This window comes from Eucalyptus grandis, chromosome 9, assembly GCF_016545825.1.
Source record: "Eucalyptus grandis isolate ANBG69807.140 chromosome 9, ASM1654582v1, whole genome shotgun sequence".
Lineage (NCBI taxonomy): Eukaryota > Viridiplantae > Streptophyta > Magnoliopsida > Myrtales > Myrtaceae > Eucalyptus > Eucalyptus grandis.
The window spans coordinates 31,428,715-31,455,684 of NC_052620.1; the positions used below are offsets into that span (position 1 = coordinate 31,428,715).

Genomic DNA, 26,970 nt, shown 5'->3' on the forward strand with positions numbered 1-26,970 from the left:
CTTTTGTTACCCAAGAGCAAGCTTGAAGACACTGATTTTGTTCCGCCAGAGAGAATCAAAACTAGCAAAGCCTACGGGTTCCTGATGCACCATAACCAGGTGGAGCCACCGAAATCAATTTCATCTACCAGCGCTTGGAGCTTAGATGCCATCGAGAATCCTCAAGCGCTCTCCCATCCCTACACTCTCATTAGACCACTTCAAATTGTCCGTCGAATTGGATGCCGATTCAGTTCAACGTTCGGCGTCAGAACCCTTCAGCTTGCAGGCGCTGACTAATAAGCAATCAAAGGGGTGGCCTGAACCTGTCCCCTTCGACGATCGACTAAATGAAATCCCAAGGATAGACTTTTAATACAGCAGGGATCGACTCCCGGCGTGTCTTATAACTCTCCCGAGTGTCATTGAACATCAAATTGGGCATAATCAGGGTTCCCAAGGTTTCCACTTAATTGGTTCGTTATCGTTTGCAATTTCTACATCACAATCCGTCGCATCGCAACGGGGATGGAGAAGAAGCCCAAGCACACCAAACCTCGAAATTTGTAGACTTAAAAGCTTGCATTATTCCATTAATCACCATGAACAGAATTTTCCACACTAGTGACTGGAGTACCTGAAAATCTTTCCCACTGCAGATTTTATAAGTGTACAAATCCACTTGCTACCCTGAAAAACTCATTTGCTTCCTGATATTTGCTTAACACGACATTGTGGAGAGGGTGGATGGGTTCCAAGAGGTTGGAGTATGGACCTACAACATCCCAGGGCAAAGGCGGCGAATCTGCATGCTTTGACTGGCTGTACTGACACACCGTGAGGCCGCTTAGACAATAACACGTGTGGTAGAAGTCTCGAAACTTTCCGGGTTTGTCCCTGAATCCACCCTCCGGCAACTGCATCAAAGCATGAAAGGTCACAACACTGCATATCCTCACAATTGGCAGCAGCATATCAGGGTGAGATCGATGATTAAGGACACAAGAATTTAGCGTCTTAAAGGTCAATCGGTATCATCGAAACTAATCTCTCGTTCTATACAAATGGTACTCTGCTGATTATAGAGTGCTAGTGAAGACATCAGAAAGGTACATGCTACAGCAATCAGCAACTTTAACTGCATAGATTGTCTACTGCATGACAAACATTTGAAATCACAAGACCCTACTAAGATTATAAATCACCACACAGCAACTTAAACCCTGCAGAATGCAAATGGGAATTCGTTTCTACCAAATATTGGATTTGGACATGGGAGTTATCAAAGACCTTCAATTATAGATACACAAAAGCACAAAGCTTCTTTAACAAACTATGCACAAGTACCTGAGAGCATAGAAGAATGTATTGCTGCAAGGCTGAGCTGTTGAAGAGAGATCCCCCCTCCGCACATCTTTCATGAAAATTATAACTGGCATTTCCAGTGTTTTCGGAACAGGAAGCACTCTGAGGGCCTGCAAAGAAGCAATTTCACATGTAACAACAAATAAGACATGACAACTTGACGAATTAATTTAGGTTCATATCCCACATGACATGAGTGATATCCATAATGGAAGCAGACAGCACATATTTTTTTATCGCAAACAGACTGGGATCAACAAGCACGAAAGAAAGTTCATTTTTGCAAAGCAAAGGGAAGTAAAAACAGAGACTATATTTTATTTATAAGACATACCTCCCTGTTTGAACTGGCAGGTCCCATCAACTTGAGGAGAAGCACTCTCCAGATTGTTTTCCTGTTCTTCCTGTTCAGACACATTGGATGCAGCATATAGAGATGAATCTATTGAATCTGTTGATTCATCTTCTCCTCCTTCTGATAGACCAAATGGATGCAATTTTTGCAGCAATGCACAAGCTCCACCCTGAAAGTTCCTTTTTTTAGTACCACAATCAGCCAACTGGAACCAAAACAGTCAAAACAGAAATTACCTGCCAAAAGGAATAACAACCATCAACCAATTTATTGACTCTCCCTTGAAAGCCACATTCTACTCCTTGGCGAAACACCACCCAATCCTGACAGAACAAAGCATAGCTGAATTGTACTTCAAACAAAACAACAGACAACAGAAAAGAAGAAGAGCAGACAAAGAACTTATCATAGACTCTCACAAAACCATCAAGATGATAGACACGATAAGTTTTAAATGTATAAAAGGTAGCAATTAGCCAGACGTAAATGGCAGACGTAACAGTTGAAAGAGAGGCAAGTAAGGATAGTGTTGTGACTTACAATTAATCTAGATAAGTCCAACCGATCGGCCTCATTGATTAAAATCATTGTTGCCAACCCACAAAATGTATATCTGTCAAACCCAGAACGGAAGTATTAAGAAAATTTCATGGTAAGACAAACACATAGCCACGTTAACATGGAGGAAGAACAATGAACAGAAAACAACTTCATGGCCATCCAAACGACTTATTCCTGACATTAAGCAACAGACACCACTTCTAAGCACTTTGATGAAACATACCCACCATGAGCTTCAGAACCAGGTTCTCCTGCAATCCCACCCTCATATGTCTGACAACTGCATAGAGCCCAAGGATAGAGCTTTCAGCACATTACAGTTTTCAATAATGAATAAGATGCTTCCTAAGGCAGTATCTATTAGAGTCTGACTTCCCCAAGCCACATAAGGCGAGATTTTCTACATTGACATTGCCCAGTAAGAAAAGTCAGCTGGTTCAGGTGCATCAAAATATGAGCTTAACATTTTACAACTGGATTTTGTGCCAGCCTGGATCTTGATAGGTATAAGACATTTTGATCATACAAAGGATTATTTACTGATCTATATCGGCAACCCGCCATTAATTAACATCTTAAGGTTGACGACACGACCTGACCTGCCTAAAAGTCATTGACAAAAAACACAATTTCAAGAAAGAAAACAGATCAACCTATGAAAGATCCTCAGCATATTATTTAAAATATGCCCCAAATGTATCTCCAATAAACAGCAATTAGGTATTGCACAAGCCATAGTAACCAGAGGACCAAAATGATCTTTTCTATTTTTCTATAATTTTTTTGCATCAAAGAATATGACGCCGTTTCCACCTCTAGTATCATGTATGCTTATAGTAAACAGTAAGCATATTAACATCATCTAACAGATCTCACTAAGCATCACATTAAGAAAAGGTGGCAAGAAGGCTAATGCTAATACATGAAAAAGACTTGTATCAACTTTTGAGTCAATAGGCCATGAAAGGAGACAGACTGTCAAGCAAGAGACTGGAGCACTGATAATGAAATTCAAAAGGCCCCATCGATTCCATGTCAAATCAACTTTCACAGACCTCAATATGAAATCTCCAACTTTTTCAGCCAGCTCATCATCCAAAATGTTTAGGGTGCTTGCAACCTAGCCAAGCAGGAATTTCAGCATCATTCAGAGATTAATCTGACAAATGGAGAACCGTGACCATGAAAACAATTAAGGAATCATCCCAGGATAAGCATAAACTTTTCAATGGCAAATAGTTACATAGATCAATCACTTTCTAAGGGACTGAAGAAATTCTAACTCAGGCTCTAACCAGTGGCCAAAAGGTGAGAACACAAGGAAGCTGAGCTTCCTTAAATCAAGTACCCTCTTCAGTAAAAAGCATTATACATGAGTAAGACATCCCAGGATTGCTGATAAGCTCATAATGTGATTTGATATTGCAAAAGATACTAGAAGGTTCCTCAATTCTACGGATCCAGCAATTCCTAGTACAGAGACCAGGACAAAGCCAAAATCCTTTGTTAGCAGAGCATTTATCTCACTTGTTTAAGGCTACAGAGTACATGGTTTACAGGAGATAAAGATACTAAAACCATAGCCTGACCAGAGCCAGCATTCCAGCATAAGAGAACCCAGGGGTGGTTGAAAGCAGACAACCATCTAATTTGAGTAGATTATATTTGCATCCAAAAAAAAATCTATATGGACAGATAAAAAATCTCAATAAGCAAGAAACATAGCCTTAACAGCAATTACTACAGTAATACAAGTGCTTATAAGTTGATATGTTAGTTGACTCACAAAGCATCAGAATCACATAGTTAATGTGTCTCCAACCTCACAGCAGGTCACACGACGGTTTCCAGAAATTGAGTGCTAATATAAGTAGACTAAAGTCATTACTGAGCTACTAAATAATTGGAAACAAAGCTATATCATGTTGTCAATATGAAGTACATCATATGGCTGTCCTCTGAATCATTCATGCACGATTGATTGTGTGTGCGCATGCGAGTGCGTGAGAGAGAGAGAGAGAAAGGGAGGGAGGGAGGGGGAGACATAAACTTACAGAGATAGCAGTGTAGCAAGCCCGGACATCGATTTCTCCTCCATCATGCATCCTGTGGGGGGGAAGAAGTCCAATTAACCCAAATTAGTAAAAGTTTTCAAATCGTACACTGCATTCTGCAAATAAGAAAGAAAATAGATAGTTGAATGGTATTTTATCAAGGTATGAAAAGTAATTCTCTACTGTGCTGGAAAGGTTACAATTCCACCACGGTTAAAGCTCCATGGTTATGCCACTAAAGAGAGGACACGCAAAGGACTTACTTGTCCAGCACTTAAAAAATATGAAGTGGATCAAAGCGTAATTGCTTCTGAAATTTAGCTGTTAAACACAACTGTCACATATTGTTCATTGCTCATCACCACTCCACACCCCCCCCTTTTCTCTCTCCCGTTGAATCTCAAATTTTAAGTGACTAAAGCTCCATGGAGATCCAGCACTTAAAAAATGAAGTGGGTCAATGTGTAATCACTTGTGAAAATTAGTGGTTAAACACACAACCCAGGGAAGGGGGGAGGGGGTGTGCTGCAGGCCTTGCTGTTAAATCTCAAAATTTTCAATGAAGAGTTTGACATTTAGATGATATAGCTTATTTGGATAGACAAGACTTCAATTATAAATTAAACGTCTGAATTGATTTCATACCTGAAGCCTCCACTTGGTTGTTTCATTTGCCTCAAAAAGTTGTGCACTTTATCTCTGAGAAAAAAAAAATTACGCTATATTACAACCCATCCATGAAAAAGAGCAAGGAACTTTAATGTGGTCATAAGTTAAAGAGACCACCTATTAATTGAAGACAAAGATCTGGATCCACCCAAGGTAATAAGTGAATTGACTGCAGCATAAGTTGTTGCAAGGTGAGGCAGCTGAGAAAAAAATGTTTATAGGTTGTTAACCACCAGCAAGAGACCAGGCAACTTAACAGATAAACCAAAGAAAGGAAAAAACCAATCTTCTGCACAGCTGAACTACATTCAGATCTGAGCTAGATAACCTCTAGCTATGCTGGAAGAATAGGAAGACACCTTTTAGGCAAAAATTATAATACATCTAGGTAACTCCAAAAATGCAAAAGAGGCTAACCAAGTAAATGTTAAAAGTAAGAACAAACTGAAATTAGAACCTTTTTATGCGCTGCAATAATGAGTATTTGACACATATATTATGGCCCTACTTGACACAATTCATCTGCATAAATGTCGCATTTTGACTAATTTTCCTGATGGGTACAAGAAAGATGGAAAATCTCCATTGGAATATCCACCAAAGAACTTTACAATTACTCTCTCAAACGTTGGTGAGAACCCAGTTCCCCAAAACCTAAGTGTTCCTCCACAAGGTTCATCCATGGAAGGTGAGTCAAGAGAAAGAGCCAATCAGGAGAAGAATGAGTTTTACATCAAGTGGTCAAAGCAGTAGAAATGAAGACAGAAATTATTTCAGCATTCAAAATATCTTGCAACATTCCATCCTTAAACATTGGGAGAGTAATAACTACCTGTCCAGGTCCACCCCCATATCCACCACTTGGGTCCTACAGGCGAAAAAGCAAAACCGTCAATGCGACTACAAGATAAAATTAAGGCAAAAATTAAGGCATTACCAGAGAATATGTAATTGAGCATGGATAGCAGAGATAATGAGGAAAATATAATTCGAAAATAGTCGTCCAACTTCAAATTTGCTCGTAAGGGGCCCCAAGGAGGCTAACCCTTCACATCAGCAGGGAAGACACTGCAGTCAATTCTACTGGAAACATAACCATAGAAATGGCCAGTATGAAGCAATGCATCAATACCTGACAGCGACTAAGGAAGTCGATGATGCTCTCTTCAAGTTCAGCATCAATAGGTTCACCCAGCAAAGCAAGAGAATGTATGATCCAGTAACAGATCCACGGACGACTGCAAAAGGATTCCATGAAGAAGTAATCAAACATTAGCTCAGGCCTAGCAGTCGGCATCGAAATTATTACCCAGCAAGGGCTAAACGCAAAGGCATATCCACTCAACAAGTTCCTCAATTCCGAACACGCCGACTAGCGCCCAAAATCACCATAATAAGAAAGGGCTCCTTCGTTCCAACCAGGAGACAGCAATCGCGACAGAAAATGCCCGAATTCATAACACGAGGGCCAACCTCCCGATCAAACTACAAAGTAGACAGCATCAACAACTCCGATTCCTCGACGGAGCAGGTGAAGCGGAACGGCGGGATTACCTGGCATCCAAGGAGCCGAAGGAAGGAGCGAGCCCACGGAGGCCTCTGGTCAAGTACTCGATGTGGTTATCCCGTTGAACCTCCAGCCTTCGAAATCGCAGAAGCGGTCAGCCCACAGAGCAAAGGAGAAGGGAAAAAGTACAGAAATCAAATCACTCTTCAGCAGCTCAGGCGAGCGCAGATATAGAGAGACAGACAGACAGACAGACAGACAGAGACAGAGGTGGTACGGACGCGAAGGACTGAGCAGCGGGAGGGAGTTGAGCGAAGAAAGAGTAGATCCTGCCGACTTCTTGCTCCACCGTCCACTGATCGCGTTGCGTGACCGTCGTCCCCGACGGCGGCGGCGGCGGCGGCGGCGGCTCCATGCGCGCTCCTCCCAGCTTCTTCTTCTTCTCCTTCCTCGGTCCAGCGAAACGGAACGATGCAGCGATTCCGATCGGCATTTGTAAGGGGTTTAATTCCGATGCAAATGCTGAAAGGTGGTCGGGAAACCAATTGTGTTTGATAAAAAAATTTGTAAATAAACTTTGAGTTAAATATATATTTGATAAAAAAAAAAACTTTGGTAATGAGCTTTAATGAGTTTATAATATATATATATATTTATATTTTTAAATTGAACTAAACCCTTCGCCGAATCAAGAAAAGGCTACAACCGCCGACAAGCCAGATCTAGTGCCCGTGGCCATCAACTGAGGCGGCCCTCAATTAGGTTATACGACCCTTGCAATTTTATCATTTTAACTTGTTTCTCCTATTCACATGTGATCCTAATACTAGTTTAACATTTTACCAATTGAATTTTCGTTATAGACCCATCAAATTCAATTGAAAAATGCAATGATCTTTCTCATTATGAAGTAAATTGGGCAATGAATTTTAGGCTTTGTACAAGGACCGGCTCATCTAAGCCCCACCATTTTGCTAAATTCAATCTAGAGCGACGTTGCATTGCTCTTGGAGATAAAAAGGCGTGACGATTTCGATCATGCTCAAGGCTCAACCATTGTCATTTGCCAATCTAAGATCGATCAATGTGAAAGCATACATGTAAAGGCGCAACAAGGACGAGCAGGGTTGACTAAAAGTGTCACAACAGCTAAGGTACGGGAATGTTATTCAATCACATTAAAGGTGCCTCGCCCTTAATTCTCCTTTTAACTTCGATCGAATTACAAGCACTCAAGAGTAACAAGGAGAGGAAAAGGCAGTGCAGAACAAACTCTAATCAAGATTTCTCTCTCCAGTGCATTTGCACGCTCTAGTTTTGCCTCGATCGATGAGTGAACATCGAACAGACAGGCATCGCCGGTTTCTTCCTGTGACAGCGCGTGCTAATTACAACATATCATACTCCGAATCACAAACCTCTCCATCTTTCCTCACCAGCACCTCAAATTCTCAAGTCTCGCTGTTTTGTCTGAGAAACTGGAGGTCCTTCATTTGGAGCTCTGCGGCCTCTTTAGGTAAGGGCTTCGCCTCCACGAATGTAACTTCACTGCCTCCTTCGGCTACCTTTTTAATCAAGTCTCTAATCATCGTCTGTATCTGAGACTGCTTGACCGACTGGAAAACGACGCCGAGCATGGTTTGCAGGAGTTGCTCATCTTCCTCCTCAATAGGATCCTTACCGAAGCAACAGACATAAATCGCCTCCAGTGCCTTCTCCACGCGAACCTCCATGGGGATGCTTGGGGCTGATGCATTTAACTTTGCTCTTCTCTGCAGAATGAATAAACTTATAAGCAATGACTTGCATAATCAAAACAAAAGAAGCCCAGAGATGGCCAAGCCTCGTATTGAATATGTCAACAGAAAAAACAAACAATAGGATGGAGCACCAAAGCTCATGTAGAATGATCACATAAGTTGAGTGGTCAGACAAATAGAAATCCTTCACGAAAATTTCCAGTGAAAGCATGGAAAGACTCGAACAATTTCAGCTCAACTCAATGCTGTTTCGGCTCCAGAAAGTTTAACAAAGAAGAGAACTAGAATGTGATCCAATGGAACAATCGCTATACTGAATGGTTAGCATAGTTTCAAGTACATGGTAAGATTTACTGGGACCACAACAATGGCAGTAATCATGCCAAGAATGAATCCTTCACCGTATCTCCAATCTGTTCTAACAGTCAAAAGAAGCAAATTTTATTTCTCACCAAATTGAACAAGATGTGATGTTTTTTTATCAATGCATATTTAGGATCCAGAATCATAATCCAACAGCTGACAACAGTCTGATAAAGAAATGATCTAAAATTGAGAAAACCCACCTCTCTCGCCTCGTTCATCAAGGCAATGAAGTTTTGTTCTTCAAATTCGATATCGTTCGAAAGCCGCAGCCTGGCCACACCTCCCAATATATCCTCAGATTTGAGAAGACCAGCTCCAACAGCTGCTAACCAACAGCAAAGCAGAACATACAAGGGATCCCCTGCCTACCCAACAAGTCCCAGCTTAGGCTCAACACCATCATACCCAACTATCATGAAAAAGAATGACACGAGCAAAAAGAACACCACAAATCCAAATACGGGCACGATGTTAAGATGGTGTCAGCATGGGGAAGTAATGTGATCAGTTACTCAATAGTCACATTCCCCTCGCACTCTACCTTGTTCACAGGTGAGACTTTTCACACCCTCCATCACCCGCCTCGAGTTCACAACTTTAACGTTTCAGATTTCCATCACCTTACCAACTTTCACACAATAGCGTTTACCCATGTATGAGCATTAAGCTACCGATAGAATATTTAAACATTAAACCACACCTCCAGCTAATAACTTAAATTTTTAGAAGAACTAACAATAGTCCCACAAAATATCACATGTACCAACTATCATAGCAGAGGTTTTAAGCTCAAATATTTCCAAACCCCTATTTGTCTCCCCAATGAAATATTTCCACACTTAGTACTAGACCAAAAAACAAAACTAACCATGAGGGAGAGTTATAGTATATTTAAATATTAAATCACATCTCCATCTAATAGCTTAAGTTTTTAGAGTAGTTGACAATAGTTCCCACAAAATCTTTCATAGTATCGGAGTAAGAAATCCAAAGTTCAAATCTTTCCAAACCCCCATTTGCCTCCTCAATTATATATTCTCATGCCTAGGACAAAGTCTAATCTACATGTTAGGAGAGTGTTACAACATTATATAATAAATCACACATTCATCTAACAATTAATCATGCAAGACCTCAGTCCAACAACTGAACCATTCATATAATCAGCTGCACGGACATGTCATAACCAGATGATATCTCAACAAGGCATCTACAAAACCAGCATGACATTCCAGTACCAGTGAACGATTCCGAAACGGCTTTGATTTCGAAACAGTGCACTCAGCGCATAACATCTCAATCCACACATTACATACACAACCGAATCATCAATTTAAACGGTGACTTCGAGCCAAAGAACAATCCACCGAATCCCAAGAGAAAAACAGAGAGTTCAGCTTTTACCCGGCCGCGACGATCTTGGAACTCGTAGAAAGCACGGGAGTCGTTGACGGTGGACTTCTTCCCGACCCGCCTCCTGAACTCGGCGAAGTCTATGATGTCCCCGCCGACCCCGCCCTCGTCACTGAAGATCCTCGCCACGAGCCCGACGACGGGCAGGGAGCCAATGACCTTGTTGGCGAAGCCGGCGAGGGAGGTCTGTTCCTCCATGTAGGACTTGATCGGCGGCGAGAAGGAGGCCCATGAGGGCCGGCCGCTCCGGCGCCGGTCGGCCGTCTCGGGCGCGCGCGGACTCGGCGGAGGAAGAGGAGGGAAGAAGGCGAGGCGGGTTTGCGGAGGAACGTGTAGGGAGAGGGAGAGGGAGTGAGGGTGGAGGTCCCGACCACCATTGCCGAGCACAGTGGAAGTTAAAATCTCGTTGGAGCTGGGCGACACTGGCCTCTCGTTTATACTCGTGTCGACGTGATTAATAATGCAGATAGGGGTGATCGACAAGGCGGGTCGGACCGGGCCCGACTTGTATCCCCAGGCCCGGATGTACTAGGCGGGCTAGGCCTTGTGACGATGAATAAGAAAAGGAAAAGTGGCATAAATGGTAATTTAACTTTGGTCTATCTTGTAATGTCATTTCTGAACTTTTAATTTATTCAATCTGATCATTGACCTATTAGGCACTCTCTGGTAACTATCTAAATAGTGCCTAATTATGATTTTTTTATTTCTGGGATCAGTTTAGGAACAAATCAAGCTTGATAAAAAATTTATTCCCAGAAACAGATTTAGAGTAGAATCAAGAAAAAAATTGATTATTGTTCCAGGGAACAAAAAAAAATAATAAAAAATGAAACCCTTCTCTCCCCTCCTCTATTGCCATTCGCCATTGTCCGCCACCGCCGCCGTCTCGTCGTTGTCCACCGCCGTCCGCCGCTACCATTCGTTGGTCGCCAAGAAACCGCCCGACAAACTCGCCGAAGGCAAGCCCAGCCACCAGGCAAGGCCAAGCCTCGCTTAGCCGCGCCAAGGCTCGGCCAATGAGGGCCGCAACGCTCCTGAGGTCGCCGGCCCTCGTGGCCACGGTCTGAAGAACCGACTTGAAGAAGAAGAAGAAGAATAGGAGAAAAAAAAAAAAAGGAAGAAAGGAAAAAAGGAAAAAAAGAAAAAAGGAAAAAAGTATAAAAATTATTTAAAAATTAAAATAAATTGATTTGGAATATAATCAATGAGCACGATACCAAACGTAATTCTATTCTAGAATCGAAATTTTGAAACGTTATCAAACGGTTTAAAATGTTTATAATTTGTTTCCTGAACAAAATAAAAATAATCATTTATGATTAGAATCTACTTTCTAAACAGATCGTTACCAAACGCGCCCTTAATAGATGTTTTTTTTTTTTTGTGACCCAGAAATCCCGAAAACCACCGGTGGCGGGGAAGAACCGGTGGCTAACGCAAGTTGGCCATTATACTCACGTCAACGATTAAGTCACCCTGCGACGCACTGGGGATTCGAACCCTCCCCTTCACGAGGGGGAGAGGGCCCAAAACCAGCAGCGCCACCTAGGTGGGTGATCCCTTAATAGATGTTTGGTCTAGTCACTAGAGTACATAAAAATGTTTAGTACTGTTAATGATTATTTGCGTAATTTTCCCTAAAGAAAAAAAGAGCACATGCCTATATTGATCCTTTTTCATAATGCATTTGGGCAAGCTTAGGATTACGTGGACCATACAGCTGCCCAACTCATGACACAAATTTATCGCAAGAAGTAGGGTACGGGCTTGTAAAATTCCTGCAAGTCGTCCAGAAAAAGCAAGAAGTAAGATCCCGGAGGATCGCTACCGCCGATTACCCTCCCTACCAAATGGATCCATATGATATAGGAACTACTCGAAGGCTATTAGCCCACAGTCTATTTGTTTTTACGGTTAAATTTGATGTCAGACCGGTCCATGGGCCTGCCCAAACCAAGTGGGCCTATACATTCGTTTGGACGGGTTTGGAGATCCCCGTTTTGCTTTAAATTTCTGGCCCAGTTCAATTGGACCTAAGCGGACACCAGTCCCCTTCCAACATTCATACGTACGTGTTTTGTTCACGGGAGGAGCTAGGACCACTAGTTAGGCCATACGTAGCAGCAACCCGTCGGAGTCTGCTCAGTGACTTATGATTCTGCTCCACTTCTTCTTGATAACTGTAAGTTCTCTAGTCAATCAATTGCTAATGAAGTATGGATTCAAATTTTTGTTGGTGTAACATGGCGATTTCATATCATGATTATCATTAAGAGGAACTATTATTTTTAAGAATCGTAAATCGAAGATATTACCTGCTCATATAATGTGACGGCTGGCAGTGTACAATATAAGGGTCACAACTAAGATGGTCGCTTTCTAGCTGACCGACAATTACAAGCAGTTCTGGCTTCACGCAAGCAAAGTTGCAATAATTCCAAGCCGAAATGATCTATCTTTACTTGTACTCAAAAAGAAATATATTCGAGATAACCAAACACGTGAGCTTGTTTGCGCAATACCTTCTTCTTTTCTCCAGCCTCAGCCTCACACATCAATTCAGTCCTCCCAGCTCGATCGGATCAGTTCACATGGATAGCTCGTGGGGTCTATTTCCATGTAATGCCATGGCAATAGACGACCACACACGAGAAGGCTAGGCTTATAGGGAGATTCAATGTCCCGTGAACTCCCCTTTTTCGTGCGGACAGTCTCCAAGAGAGGCTAGCCTCTTCTTTTGATGCCTCGTTTCAAGTCAAAAAGTGCAGGCCTTCGTTCACATGCATGGCGCAGGCATTCGACCCGGGTTGAAAAGCAAACCCTAGTCTGATCATCTGTGTTGGTGTGGATTGCTTATCGATCAAGAAAGCGCCCATCTTCTCGGGAAAGTACACCACTTGTCTGAGCATCTGTTCTGGTTGCTTCTGTTCCCAAACAAACCCTTCAGTGCCGCTTTATCACCTAGAGCTTCCTCTTGGAAATTGCGGTATTCAATTCCCAATTCTTAAATTATAAGCAAAAGGGTGCTCTTGACACCATCCAATTTGCTCCATTTTGGGTCCTTGTCTTTGGCTCCTTTCTCTTTTGCCCTCAAGTTTAGTGCGGATCATGAGATTAAATCAACCACTACCGATTAAGATAGAGGGAATAACTTTCCAAAAAAAAAAAAAAAAGATAGAGGGAATAAAGGTTACACATATTCATTACCCGAATTAAAAGGTGATTTATCCTCTATTTTTCTTTGGTTTTCCAGATCCAACCTGCCCCCAAATGATGCCATCTCTTTCTCTTTTCTTTTTTGCTGGAGCTCTTGCACCTTCCTTTCGTATCCGTACTTGTGCAACTACTGGTGCAATCGAAACGTGGAACTTCCCCAAATTAGCATTGGCAAGCATTTGAGACTCTTTGCCCTGCCCCCATAGAAAAGATGTAAAAATCATGTCAATTCTTCAGAAGATGGATGGGTCCCTTTTTTAGGTGTTAGGCGATCCCCCTAGGCGATCCCCCACGATACGCAAAAAACCTATGCAGAGTATCGGATGGATGGTTGTGCGGCTGATTTGGATGCCATGAAATTGCTTTGCACAACTTTGGCTTCATATTAAAGTAAATTTATCAAAACCTGGATTTCCTATTGTCTCGTTTTGATTCTTTATGGAAGCAACATGTGATCACACATAAACAGACACGTCGATTTTTGCAAATTAGACTAGTTCTCTAAGGTTGGCTCGTGTTTCAGTTTGGACTACGAACGTATTTCAAGAGCAATATCACCTGGAAAACATATCATGTAGAGCTGATATTAGTAGAATACCATGTCCAATTCCAATTTTTCTTTTTTTAAATTGGATAATGAGCACCAAGAAGCTTCTGATGATGGCCCGGCCGTGAGTTGTTGCAAGCATGATTCGGTCGGGCTCCCGCATTTGAAAATGGGTTGGAAAATCATCGGCCATCACATAAACAAAAGCTTGTGTCCAGGAGGCTGGCCCTTCCCCACTTGAACTCACTTGCTAAATTTAGGGTTTTCGAGGTTATGACATTATGGTTCTACAAATGCTTCAAATTTGGTCATCACGTCGCATCACAAGACAAAAGATAAGTTTCCTCACCTGCTAAATTTAGGGTTTCCAAACTTATAATATTTTGATTCAATTACCGTGTTGTATTATGAGACAAAAAAAAATGAGTTTCCTATCTAACGGCGATTTTTCATACTAAGTTGCAAGAAATCTCAAAATAATATATGTAATACCATGTGAGATTTTGAACTCAAAGCCTCCTGCTCTATGTGAAATTTTGGTAGGATCATTGTTAACCGTTCTAAATATTTAAGCCATTTAATGAAGACATGATTATATATTTTGATATTCTATTATTTGTACCTTAGAAAGTCTCGAAAAAGAAACGAGTCCAGTCCAAATGGGGGAGTTTTCATACAAAGTTGCGCGCAAACTGCCGAAGATGATGCAGTTCACATGCCGTGCTCATCCGCCTCATTTGCTGTCGTAGACATAACTGGACAAGATCCAAACCCAACATAGCTCTTTCGAGATTTCGTGATCAGAGAGAGAGAGAGAGTTTGAGGCCAGCATAGACCCACCAAAACAGCAGCATTGTCTAGCTTGATATGAATGATCACATGGAGCCTGGGATCGACGTCGGCACGAGACCATCTCTCGGAATTACATGTGTCGGATCCATTTCCAGTGAAATTTACTGCAGTCGTGCAGACTTCACCCACTTCTGATAGCTTCACATTCTAAACATCAGTAACCATGATGAAAATTATTTTCTTATGTTGGCAAAGTATGTACTTTTTCAATCTAAAAGTCTTTTTCTCCCTTCTTTTTTTAACCTAGTCTAGTAAGTTCCTTATCTCGGTAAATTTCAACTACTAGTAACTTTGTTTTCCAGAAGAGAAGTAACTAGTACGGAGAATCACTAGAAAAGTTGCCCAGCATAGTATGTTCCCATTATTTAGTCTTTTGAATAGTCTGCACATTGACATTCAATGAATCCAAATTACAAATGGATGGACTTATGTTTACGCTAGGCGGCAATACAGAGTTCATTGTAAGGATCCTACCTCGTCACCGGACATCGCATGGAGGCCACTAAATCTTCTCCAACAGATTTGAGAGATATGCTATATCTACTAAATTTGAATTACGAAATTGATATATTAACTAATGCGAGAGCATGTTATTAGATATTGCAAGCGATCCATTTGCTTAACTGTCCATTGGGCAATCGGCCACATCATTTAGTATACTAATTTGAAATACTGATCTTCAATAACATCGAGCAATACAAGACTTGCTTTCAGGAGTGGGACAAAACTTGTTTTGCACACAGCTCGTTTGCTTAACTGTCCATAGGACAGCGAGTCACCTTATTTAGTATACTAATTTGGTACACCGATCTTTGATATTATTGGTAGTGATTATGGACTGATATGAGACTTACTTTCAAACAACGGATAGATATTGCAAGCGACCTATTTGCTTTACTATCCATATGGCAAGCAATCATATCATTTAGTATACTAATTCGATGTACTGGTCTTCAGTATCGTCGGCAGTAATAGCCGAGCAATACAAGGCATACTTTCAAGGTGGAACAACCTTGGCCTGTAACACGGTAGCTACAATGATTGATTCATCCTCGTGGACGATCGATAGAGCTCGGATCATGCATTTCGCAGAGACGTGAATCTTTCTGTAATAACTTTCGAGGATCGTTTCCATTTTCGCTTTACGAAAAAGGGGTAATAAATCCAACCGCCTTTCGCAACTCCCCATGCTTTCCAACGGTTGCCGGTATCGACGGCAGGAAAGGACGCTTCCCCCCATGTTTGAAAGGGATTGGACTCCTCCTACGGAACAAAACAGAGAAGTGAACAGTTCGAGAAAAAATACGAAAAAAGGTACATTGACCGTGATCCTCTCGCAAAAAAACTAACAAGAAGCACGAGAGAGAGAGAGAGAGAGATATAGAGGTGGGTCAGAAACACACGTCGTGTTCAGGCAAAATCCATGTGCCCACATGGACGATGGAGATGGAGAAGAGAGAGAGAGAGATAATAAGAGAGAGAGAGTGAGTGTTGTGTGTGCGTCTGTGTTGTAGCAACAACAGCAGCAGCATCAGTAAGAGAGAGAGAGACAGAGAGACAGTACCTGGAAAACCCATTCTCAATCCTAATAATTATAGTCATAACCTCATCATCATCATCATCATCATCAACCACAACCTGTTGCAGTATCAGCAGTACGAAAAGCACTTGCACTTGCACTTGCACGCACACCAACGCGGCCGAGGAGAGACGCAGGCGACACGCTCTCCACACACCCACCTGCATTAAAGTCCGCTCTCGCCCCCTTGGACGTCGCCGGAGAGGGAGAGGGACAGAAGGGTCGCGGAGGGCGAGGATGAAGGAGAAGGGAGAGAGCGGAGGAGGGTACGTGAGAGCGGATCAGATAGATCTGAAGAGCCTGGACGAGCAACTCCAGAGGCACCTGAGCAGAGCATGGACGATGGAGAAGAACAAGAACGCCGACACCAACGGCGACGGGAAACAGGAGAACGATGCGTTAGCGAGGAGGCCCGCGTACGGCGGCGGCGGGAGCCGCCTCCCCACCAGGCAGGAGTGGGAGATTGACCCGTCCAAGCTCGTGATCAAGAGCGTCATCGCTCGCGGCACTTTCGGGACTGTTCATCGCGGCATTTACGACGGCCAAGACGTCGCTGGTATACGAAACATTCCTTTTCTTTCTTTCTTTGTATATGGGGGCTCTCTTTGCTGGTTTTGAGCTTCTCTTTCGGAAAGATGATTCCTTTCTTTGAAAAAAGAACACCCATTTACTGCCCATTATGGAGATTCAAGATTTCAACCTTAGCTCAGATGATATGGGGTTGTTCATTTTCGTCGACTCTCTGATTTGTGCTGAGAGTGCAAGTTTTAGCTCAATGCTTTCGAAACATCAACAAAAGAACATTCTCTTAGGAGTGATGAGATGGTTTTTGCGACCTTCGAGTGTGTTGTGACACAGATTTGTTCATAGTTCTTGATATAAACCTTTCCTTTTTCGTGTTTTTCCCTCCATCCTTCAGGTTTCCAGACTTTCATGTGCTTAATCTAGCAGCTCCAAGCTTCAATTTCTGCAGTTCATGAGAAAAATCGCTGGGAAAAATATCTTTTCTTTTTTCTCTTGCATTTTGTTGCAAAATTTGGTCAACTTTATTATCCGTGACTCACGAGATTTTCTTGAGTTAGGCAGTTGGGTACATTGATTGCATTATTTTTCCCCCTTCTTTTCCCCCTCATTAACGTGTTCTGATAGTCACTGATGATCTCCTCGCTTCACTCCTTTGATTAAAAAAAAAAAAAAAAAAAAAAATGGCCGCTGTGCTCCGTGGATAAATAAAAATGTCCAAAAAGTTGGGTGACTTAACTGAAATTGTTACAGTGTTTTGCTCCCAAATGCAAATTGCGACTGTCCTTATCAAACCTTACAACACCATCGCTCCTTTTACATCAGTGAAGCTGATGCAAGCAACTACACTTGATTCCCAGCTTGGATACTTAATAGGAGTATGGGTGTTCTGTAAATTTAGATTTTCTTTTGCCCGGGTAATGATTTCTGCTTATCAAATAATGGCCACTCAGAAACTATGGACTAGCTTATAACTTGAAACAGGATCTGGGATTAAATACCAAAGCCACTATAAATGAAAACCATAATATCAATTTTGTTGTTTTGCTCTGGCTACTAAGCTTCTTTCTGCACTGCACCTATGATTTAGATGATGCATGTCCGATTAAATTAACTGCTCTGCGATTATGCTGACTTCACAGTACATGAGTGACCTTTTACTCTTTTTCTTTATGCCTAGTCAAACTTCTTGACTGGGGGGAAGAGGGACACAGATCAGAGGCTGAAATAGCTTCCCTTAGAGCGGCATTTACACAAGAAGTTGCTGTTTGGCACAAGCTGGAGCATCCAAATGTGACTAAGGTAGTATTTGGGTCATTGATTCTATCAGTTACCCTGGATAACTGCCTCTACGACAACGGTCACTATTTTTCTAACAAAGCAGTGCATTGGATCTGTTCTTTTCCTTCATTTCTGGGTTGGGAGGAACCGCAAATCTTATGATAATGCAGTACAAAGTGTGAAAGATAAAATATGTTTTGACCCTTCTTGATAATTGAATCCTTCATGGATTACCGGTAGGAGTCTACCACGGATTTTTTTTTTTTTTTTTTTTTTTTTTTTTAAGTATGAAGTCTAACCCAGATACTGGTTAGCAATGACCTGCCCCTGATATTCTACATGTTCATACCCCTTTTTGGAAGTACAGTCCACTTGCTTTCAAGATGGGTTGTTACAAGCTAGTGTTAGGTCTGGATTCATATCTCTCGCAGGATAATTGTGTGAACCCATAATAAACTTATACCGTTTGCTGCAATTTGGGTCTTGATGACAGTGGAAGCATACATGATGGGAACATGGGCCTCCAAGCTCCCATTGAGCATTGATCACTTTGGTATAAGCTGCTATGGTATGTTGGGAGGTCATGGTTATGTTGTGAGAACATCCTGCATGAGTTGAGTTGAGACTCAGTCAATTGACTATACTTGAGTACAATTTAGGATGCAATTCACATGAACTGCGATCATGTTATGACATCCCTCCTCTTCATTATTTCACCTCTTGAAGAATTTTGCTCTTCCAAAATGAGATTCGTCAAAGCTTGCTTAAGTTTATGTGGTGGACAGCGTATGTTGATAAATAGTTGCTCAGACCTTTATAATGCTTTGAAAGATGTCCAACAAAACATGTACTCAACATTGTTTTTTTCTCATTCATTTCCCTTTGGCAGTTCATAGGGGCGACCATGGGCACGTCAGATTTGCATATACAAAGTGAGAATGGTCATATTGGCATGCCAAGTAACATTTGTTGTGTTGTTGTGGAGTATTGCCCTGGAGGGGCTTTGAAATCTTACCTCATCAAGAACCGAAGGAAGAAACTGGCTTTCAAAGTAGTCATTCAACTGGCTCTTGATCTTGCACGAGGGTTGAGATCTTATGCTCTTTTATCTTTTGAATCAGATCTTTGAAGTTCAACTTTTTAAGTGAATCCAGTCTGTGTGCAGTTTCGTTTATTATTTAAATTCTTTTGGTTTTATTCAATTGCTTTTATAGGTTGAGCTATCTGCACTCCAAGAAAATTGTGCACAGAGACGTTAAGACTGAAAACATGCTCTTGGACAAGACACGCACTCTTAAAATAGCGGATTTTGGAGTTGCTCGGATTGAGGCTTCCAATCCTCATGACATGACTGGTGAGACGGGAACTCTTGGTTACATGGCTCCAGAGGTATCTCTCTCTCTCTCTCTCTCTCTCTCTCTCTCTCTCTCTCTCTCTCTCACAGCGATATGAAACTTATTCTGCCCAAGTTTTTCTTTTGAATGTTAACTTGCGTTTGAATGCTTTAAAAGGAACTTTCGATTGGTAGCACATGCATAAGTTTATACTGACCTGAAGGCTATCCATACCTCAATTTGACCTGTTCTTGGGATGGTGGTTTACTTGTATAAATGGAATCATAGCCAACCACATCAGAATCCTCAGTGTTTTCTTCCTTCTTTTCTTCTGTTTCACTGGTCGCAGATTTTCTGGTTGAGTTTAATCCTGGACCTTCTGGTTAGATTTTCAACCAGGACACGATTGCGGCAAATATTTGTCGTTTACTTTTCTGGCAAGAGGGAAATAGAAAGAACTAAGCTTGGGATACGAAATACTGCTACAGATGCCTGGCACTACTATAGTTGACAGATGCGCATTAAGCTTCTAATTATTAGTCAACTAATGTTAGCTATAGCTAGCTCCAGTTTGTATCTTGTTTGTTTTGACCAATTCTTCAGAAGCATTCACGTCTAATCCATAATTTATGACTTCTTACTCTGCAGGTTCTCAATGGTAGTGCTTATGACCGAAAGTGTGATGTGTACAGCTTCGGTATTTGCTTGTGGGAAATATACTGTTGTGATATGCCATACCCTGATCTGAGCTTCTCGGAAGTGACATCAGCTGTTGTCCGTCAGGTAAGTGCTATGCAATTTTACTTGATAGATTATAAAGGTACAGATTCCTGCCTTTTGTGCTTGCGTAGCTCGCACTTTGTGATACAGAGACATTGGCACTGCTATTATGAATCAGAAGAGGGATTCGAATAGCTATGGTTTTAAGATTGGAAAATTTGGGCAGAATCCTAATTTCTGGATCCGCTAAAGTATTTCGCCTGCAGTTTCTTAAAGACAACAACTCTTGTGAGAATTTTAATCTACTTGGTTTTCTTCTGCTCATTTGGGCAAATGTAGCATTGGATCCAAAGATGAGAACTCTAAGCTTTTTCATGAATCAACAGAACTTGAGGCCGGAGATCCCGCGTTGTTGTCCGAGCTCGCTTGCGAATGTCATGAAACGCTGCTGGGATGGAAATCCTGACAAGAGACCCAAAATGGATGAGGTGGTAGCCATGTTGGAGGCTATCGACACCTCGAAAGGAGGAGGTATGATCCCTCTCGATCAGTCGCAGGGTTGCTTCTGTTTCCGCAAACACCGAGGTCCTTGAATGTTGGTGCAGCCACGTCAAGTGAAGTGACAGTCGAGCATCTGAGAAAGAACATCTGGAATTTGATCTGTATGTAATACAATTAAAGAGGGTGGAGTGCATGGGCTGAGGGCATTCGATTGGAGGGTTAGATATCAAGTTCTTATGTTTCTCTTTCTTTTTCTGCGTTGGTTAATTTTGTTTTTAAGTAGGTGAAGAGCCCTATGTTTTTCTTTGTTATGGATCCTGTAAAGCTTGATCTGCTCTTCACTATCACTTTCCATTGGTGGAGGAAACTGACAGTAAATATTGTTAGGGGCAATAAAGAAAAAATTTGTTGACCCAAAACCTTCTGGTTTTCATATATTCTGATATGCACTTGTCCTTGGATATGCCAACTTCTGCTTGTGGCTCATGGTTCCAGATGCGACACAAATTGCTGTGGGACATCACATCATGTCCACGGCCAAAGGTCTGAGACTCTTGAGTCAGGTTTAGTATAGTGAAAGAAGCCTGACCATGGAAAGGTACTAGAAATACTGAAAAGAGAATGGGAACGAAAAGCTAAACGAGCTTGTCACAACTTATTTTATTAGATCAAGTCAATCTCAACGATCTCACAAGATTTCAAAAGAAGTATAAATGTGTCGGACATATGTCGAAATATGAGTAGTTCCATCACAACTGTGCCGGAAATATGAGTAGTTTCATCGCAACTGTGCCGCAAACAGAGTTCTATGAGTCATTTCCTATAAACAGTGAGAAGAAGAAAGCTTGCCAATTTCATCCAGAAATTCATTCTCCGTACTGTATTCCCCTAAGATTGAGACTCATGCCAACTTTCACTAATAGATCTGAATTTGATATCAATGCAATCCCAAAAAATAATACATTCTCAATGTGGACAACACATTATCTCTCATAAATAACAAGAATCATACGAAGAACATTAGCCTTAAACAACTACACGTTGGAGTCATACAAGCTGGCATGTGCAGTGTCCAAACGAACGATATTGGGAAACGGAGAGAAAAGGAAAACTCTAGCCGGCAATCTTGTAGCTGGGATTCGCCAGATTATCCAGGCCCGAGACGACTTGCACCGACTCTATGACATCACCGACCTTAAGATCTGCTAAGAAATCCTGATTTTCTGTCACATAACCGAAAACTGCATACCGCCCATCTAATATATTCGCGTTACTAGGGGTCAGTTCACTTTCCTTTAGCAGCCAAAATATCTGACTTGATGCGGAATTGTCCTCAAACTCCTGTCAAGTGAGAAAATAAACACAGGATTAATTTTCTGAAATCCATCTAACTTATATGAATGACCATATAACATATAGGTAGAGTGCGGCCATGAAAAGGTAGTAAATCTTACATCTCTGGCCATGGCCATTGTCCCAAATGCATTAAATGGAAGCTTTGTTTGAGCCTTGTAGAGGCCAAGCTCCTGTAAAATGAAAAGCATAGAGTTACAACAATACTTCATCTCATCGATTACTTCATATTGAGTGATGGTTCACTGAGTAAATTGCAGCAGGACAACTACTCACTGTTTACATTACACTGTTTTGCGATGAAAGTTTCATCATGCAAAAGGCATGCGAGGTCATTCTCTTGCTCACTTCAACAAGTTTTACATTCCTATATTCTCAAGAGAATCAATATTTTTTTTTTGCCGGTTAATCAATAAAATTCACACGGTGAAAGAAAACACCCAAGCCCCTACTGTCTTTAGCTATGAATTTTTCACAGAGAGACTCACTTCAAGAGTTGCTCCATATACTGGCGCTTTCTCCCCATCCACCATGATCTCCAAAGGTATCGTCCGGGGTTTCTCCGTGCTAGGATCAATAAAACTCTCAGCAGGACCTTCGGGATCACCTGTCTGAACAACAAATCCATCGGCTGGAGGAAAAGAAAAAAGTCTTCCATCAGCCACTATAAGAACAGAATCCAAGTGAAATTGATATCCCCTAGGCACAGATTTTTAATTATCCTAGCTAACATATTTGCTGCTACTAGATCTTAAGCTAGACTCGGGTAGCACAGTTCCCCTGAAGATATGGTGTTGTCCAATATTTGAAGGATGAAGCTAACTGGGATTTAAGCAACAATAAGGATAATAAAATTTTCTTGTGACCATATCCATCCAAGCTGAATAAGAAACTAGAGTGTTCAAGGGTATTTTCAAGAGGCTAGGCCTTTCCCCCTTTCAGTGAAAGATCAAGCAGAAGATTGGAAGGCTAGTTTACCTCTCTGGATTTCCATGCCGTCGTAGAAGTGCCTCTCTACCAAATCCACGAAATTCCCAGCAGTCACAGGTGCATTGTAACCATCTAAGATTATTCGAAACACACACTCCTCCAGGTTGGGATTGTCCTTGACCTTGACCTTCATATCCACAGCAGCCCTACCTTTCAAGAGAGGCATATTCTTGTATTCCTCAGGAACTTCATAAGGGAAGCCATCCACCATATCCTCTTCAACACTGCAGAAACCCAATGCCCCAGGAAGATCTCAGCTGCAGTCAATAACAAGGGTATCTATGAGAAGGATTTACCTCTTGAGGGGATTAATTTTACATGATCCTTCCGCCTTTCAAGTTAACATACCAATATTGACATTCTTCTGCTTTAATAGGTAAATACTAGATATACTAATGCCCAAGAGTGCCTATTCAAAAATAGAATAGGAGAAGAAAAGGAGACTCAACAACTATGCACAAAGTACGGCGCCATTAAAAATCATAAGCAGGTTCATCACTTTCAGATTAGCAAGATTGAAATTTTTATCTGCCGAACTTACTGTGCACACAAGCGGCACAAACTCTAAGAATTTCTTCTTCTAAAACAGACACTGAAGTAGATCAATCTTCTGCAGCACCTCATCAACTAATACTCAATTTTGCCCAAAAAAAAAAATGTGATGGTATGAAGGATGCTGTATCGTTTAACTCACCCTCCAACATAGTTTAGCAGTTCCCTCTGTTTGCCCGCTACAGCATCTCTATTTCTATCCTCCACAATTTGTTGGAGCTCATCCATTCCAGCTTCCAGCTTGTCAAGCAACTCCACTCCGTGATCCTTCTTTGACTCAGCTAAGCCAGATACAATCAGATTTTTACCTTGCTTGAGCACCCGAGATGCTTGCCTCACATTCTATATTTTTCATAGCCAAACACAAAATCAATTATCTTCGTTTCAAGGTCCCCTAAAACTAATAAACTAAAACATACAAAAGAATCTTTTCGAGCTGCCAAGTAAAATCAAAATGAAGTCCTGCTTCGGTTTCTTACTCTCTCCACGGAGTCAAGAGCTCTGAGTCCTGCAACCTTGAGACTATCCGTGATGTCCTCGAGCGGCTTCTGAACTTCCCTTATGGCTTTATTATTAATCGGAAGAGCATATCTTAGCAAAGCCTCGGGGTCTTTAATCGGTGGGCCAGATATTAGGACAGAGAGATCAGGCAGAGCAGGACTAGCAGCATAAGCATTGCCCGTAGACATATCCAACGAAGGCACTCCCGTCACCAATCCAACCGCCAAAGCAATAGATATCGCACATTCTCTCAAGGAAAATGATCTCCCTTTCTGCTCAAAATTTCAAAACTTTTCATCAGTGACACCAACACAAGACATTGGATTCTCAAAGGAAGTTGCAGAAATTAACGAATAAGAGACCTCCCTTCGATGTAACTAGAATACAGCCAGCAAATTATTCATTTCCGACCGGTGCTTTTCCCAATTTACATGAACACGATCCAATCTAAGTACCAACATTGCACCACAACCCAACCGGTGCCAGCAAACAGATTGGAGGTCAAAATGCCACACTTACTCGGCGGTAACTCTCGAATGCGCGTCCTAACAAAGACTACAATTTGAAATTCAAAACTCCCGAAAAAAACAATCTTTCACCGAACCCACCTCTCCGTTCTGGTGAGGCTGCCATTGGCCGCGACCGCTCGGGCTTGAAGAACACCGGGTGACGAACTGCCTGACCGACGCCGCATTGTTGCCCTGCGTACTCGAACGGCCGAAACAGCTTGTGGGTATTCTGGCGCCAACCCACTTCGAGGCGATGAGGGAGGAGCAGCAGGAGTGGTAGTGGTGGCAGGATATGATTGCTGCCATGGGAGAGAGCGCAGAAGATAAGAGCTTTCGAGGTGTTACAAAGACATGGGAAACGGGTGTGTCGGAAGAAAACAAGAGAGACACGAAATTGGTACAGGAGATGAGAGAAGCCAATGAAGATAAGGCTTCTGGGACGGTCTGAGAGGAAGAAGAAGATATTCCAACGCCCAGATGCCGCGAGAGAGAGAGAGAGAGACAGACAGACAGAGAGAGGGAGAAATCCTCTCGCTACGGATAAGATGATATCTCGTTCGGGATTTTTGAGGATAGCTCGAATAATTTTGGACAATTTAATTTTAGATTAAAAGGAAAATACCAGTTATTTGGTTTGAAAAGCTTGACTTTTGACTTAAACCTTGTTATGATATTCGCACAATTTGTATCACCCATTTAATCAAATCGATTCAATAGATTTTGACTTGCTCTTGCTCACTCAAAATCTAAAATCCGAATTATCGTATATTTATATTTTCTCGATGCCATCTTTGTAATTATGAACACTCTTGATCCCTATGATAAATATTTATTAGATATTGTAAACCTCTCACAATTTTTATTATCATGGCATTAATTTAAATCAACCTAATAGATTCGGCGACGTTACACTTACTTGCTCAAAATCTAGGATTCCAATATCACATTTCTACATTCTTTAGTGCTGCCTCTGAAAATGTGAACACCCCAACCCTTGTGAAGTGTTCATTAGGCATTGTAAAACCCCCACCCTCTTCCCTCTCTCACCCCAAGATACTCCTCTGTTTACAAGAAAATTAATGGTGGCGGTCAGATAGAAAAAGAAAACCCTAATGGCCCTCATGTGGAACCCACAAAATTCGATGGATTACATTCACTGTTTGCATATCCTTGCAGTTCTATCCACCGTCGAACCCGAACAATGCTTCCGAGGCATAATCATACCCAAATGTCACCCAAAGGGAAAATAATGGTCACCAAAACAGGACCTCAATCTTTTTCCAGGCATTGTATCTGGGTAGTTGTATCCCCTACTTACACTGCTCGAGTTGCTTTGTGTTGGGATGTTGCTTCATGCTTAAAATGCAATAGAGGTTGACTCTCTCTCTCTCTATATATATATATTCTTTTAACTATTTTAACCATTATGACACTTTCCAAACAAGCCATGCCCATGCCCCTTCGCATTATTGATTGGTCGGCATATTAAAGCCCCCACCATGTGAGGAATGATGCATCGTGGACCTCTGCTTTCTAGGGCATTTGGATTTTAATAACAGCAACCATCATTAAAAAAAGAAAAAAAAAAAGATAAAGACCCTTTCAAAGTGGAGTTTCATCTTGCTAACACATAAGCATCTTTTGCCATTTCTTTCTTCTCCTCTCTCTCTCTCTCTCTCTCTCCGTGTAATGACGTCTTTTTCCACCCAATTCTGCATTCACACCCTGAAGTTCAAATGCCAAAAACAGGACGTGCTAACCGATTCGTTCCATATTAATAAATTGAGTCTACATCTTGACATTATAGGAACTCGATTTGATAAAACAGATTCGAGGGGAGGTAGCGAGGGCTGTAAAGTCGAAGCCATGGAAGCATGGCAAAGAGATCGAGTAGGGACAGACTCCACCCGCGCACAATCGAACTTGATATATCGAATGCGTAATTTTAATTGATTTGTCTTCTTAAACATGAATAGCATTAGCCAGATAATATGAGTTTGTGTTGCAACATATCGATAGCCAAGTGACCCCATTTTTTTTTTTTTTTGAAGGATGAAATTCATTAAGTGAGAAAAGAAAATCAATAAGTCGTCACCATAAAATTACATGACGACCAAACGTACTTAAAATTAAAAGATTTTTGCATTTTAATTATTTATCAAATGTTGAAAATGCACATCTCAAAAGTTTTAAAAGATCGACATTATTACGCATGTGATGACTCTTGAATCATTGAAAGATAATCAGATTATAAAGTATAGCTTCAAGTGTATGACTTCGAACGGAATAAAATATTAAAGTAAGCACCAGATGGAACAAACCCATCATAAAAAACAAACATCATCTTAATGCATCCAAAGATTATATTAGACGTCACCTCACAAAAATAACAATTAAAGAACGCGTTTGTTTCACGAAAAATTTAAAATTTAAAATATATGTTTTGAAAAGATGACTAATTATATCTTTTAGAAAAATTAG

At 41.4% G+C, this 26,970-nt stretch overlaps 4 protein-coding genes across 4 annotated transcripts; 1 reads left to right on the forward strand and 3 right to left on the reverse strand.

Moving 5' to 3' along the window:
- Positions 1-430: 430 nt before the first annotated feature.
- On the reverse strand, positions 431-7,012 carry LOC104419274 (protein farnesyltransferase subunit beta). Its single transcript, XM_010030898.3, has 14 exons — positions 6,772-7,012; positions 6,538-6,624; positions 6,116-6,221; positions 5,816-5,851; positions 5,101-5,183; positions 4,960-5,013; positions 4,315-4,366; positions 3,316-3,380; positions 2,484-2,540; positions 2,240-2,312; positions 1,936-2,022; positions 1,679-1,868; positions 1,327-1,454; positions 431-896 (listed from the first exon to the last, which is right to left on the reverse strand). Exons 1-14 carry the CDS (start codon positions 6,981-6,983, stop codon positions 642-644), a joined length of 1,485 nt encoding a protein of 494 aa, XP_010029200.2. The 5' UTR covers positions 6,984-7,012; the 3' UTR covers positions 431-641.
- A 580-nt stretch (positions 7,013-7,592) lies between these two features.
- LOC104419275 lies at positions 7,593-16,393 on the reverse strand. Its single transcript, XM_010030899.3, has 8 exons — positions 16,388-16,393; positions 16,212-16,285; positions 15,817-15,910; positions 14,636-14,794; positions 13,293-13,442; positions 10,021-10,557; positions 8,817-8,981; positions 7,593-8,262 (listed from the first exon to the last, which is right to left on the reverse strand). The coding sequence occupies exons 1-8, from the start codon at positions 16,391-16,393 to the stop codon at positions 7,942-7,944; spliced, it is 1,506 nt and encodes a 501-aa protein (XP_010029201.2). The 3' UTR covers positions 7,593-7,941.
- Positions 16,065-21,003, forward strand: LOC104419276 (serine/threonine-protein kinase STY13). Its single transcript, XM_010030900.3, has 6 exons — positions 16,065-16,782; positions 17,929-18,050; positions 18,919-19,115; positions 19,244-19,418; positions 20,012-20,146; positions 20,470-21,003. The coding sequence occupies exons 1-6, from the start codon at positions 16,464-16,466 to the stop codon at positions 20,674-20,676; spliced, it is 1,155 nt and encodes a 384-aa protein (XP_010029202.1). The 5' UTR covers positions 16,065-16,463; the 3' UTR covers positions 20,677-21,003.
- Positions 21,004-21,478: 475 nt separating this feature from the next.
- On the reverse strand, positions 21,479-24,999 carry LOC104419277 (peptidyl-prolyl cis-trans isomerase CYP38, chloroplastic). Its single transcript, XM_010030901.3, has 7 exons — positions 24,589-24,999; positions 23,959-24,252; positions 23,622-23,821; positions 22,916-23,151; positions 22,426-22,568; positions 22,039-22,110; positions 21,479-21,925 (listed from the first exon to the last, which is right to left on the reverse strand). The coding sequence occupies exons 1-7, from the start codon at positions 24,793-24,795 to the stop codon at positions 21,698-21,700; spliced, it is 1,380 nt and encodes a 459-aa protein (XP_010029203.2). The 5' UTR covers positions 24,796-24,999; the 3' UTR covers positions 21,479-21,697.
- Positions 25,000-26,970: the final 1,971 nt, after the last annotated feature.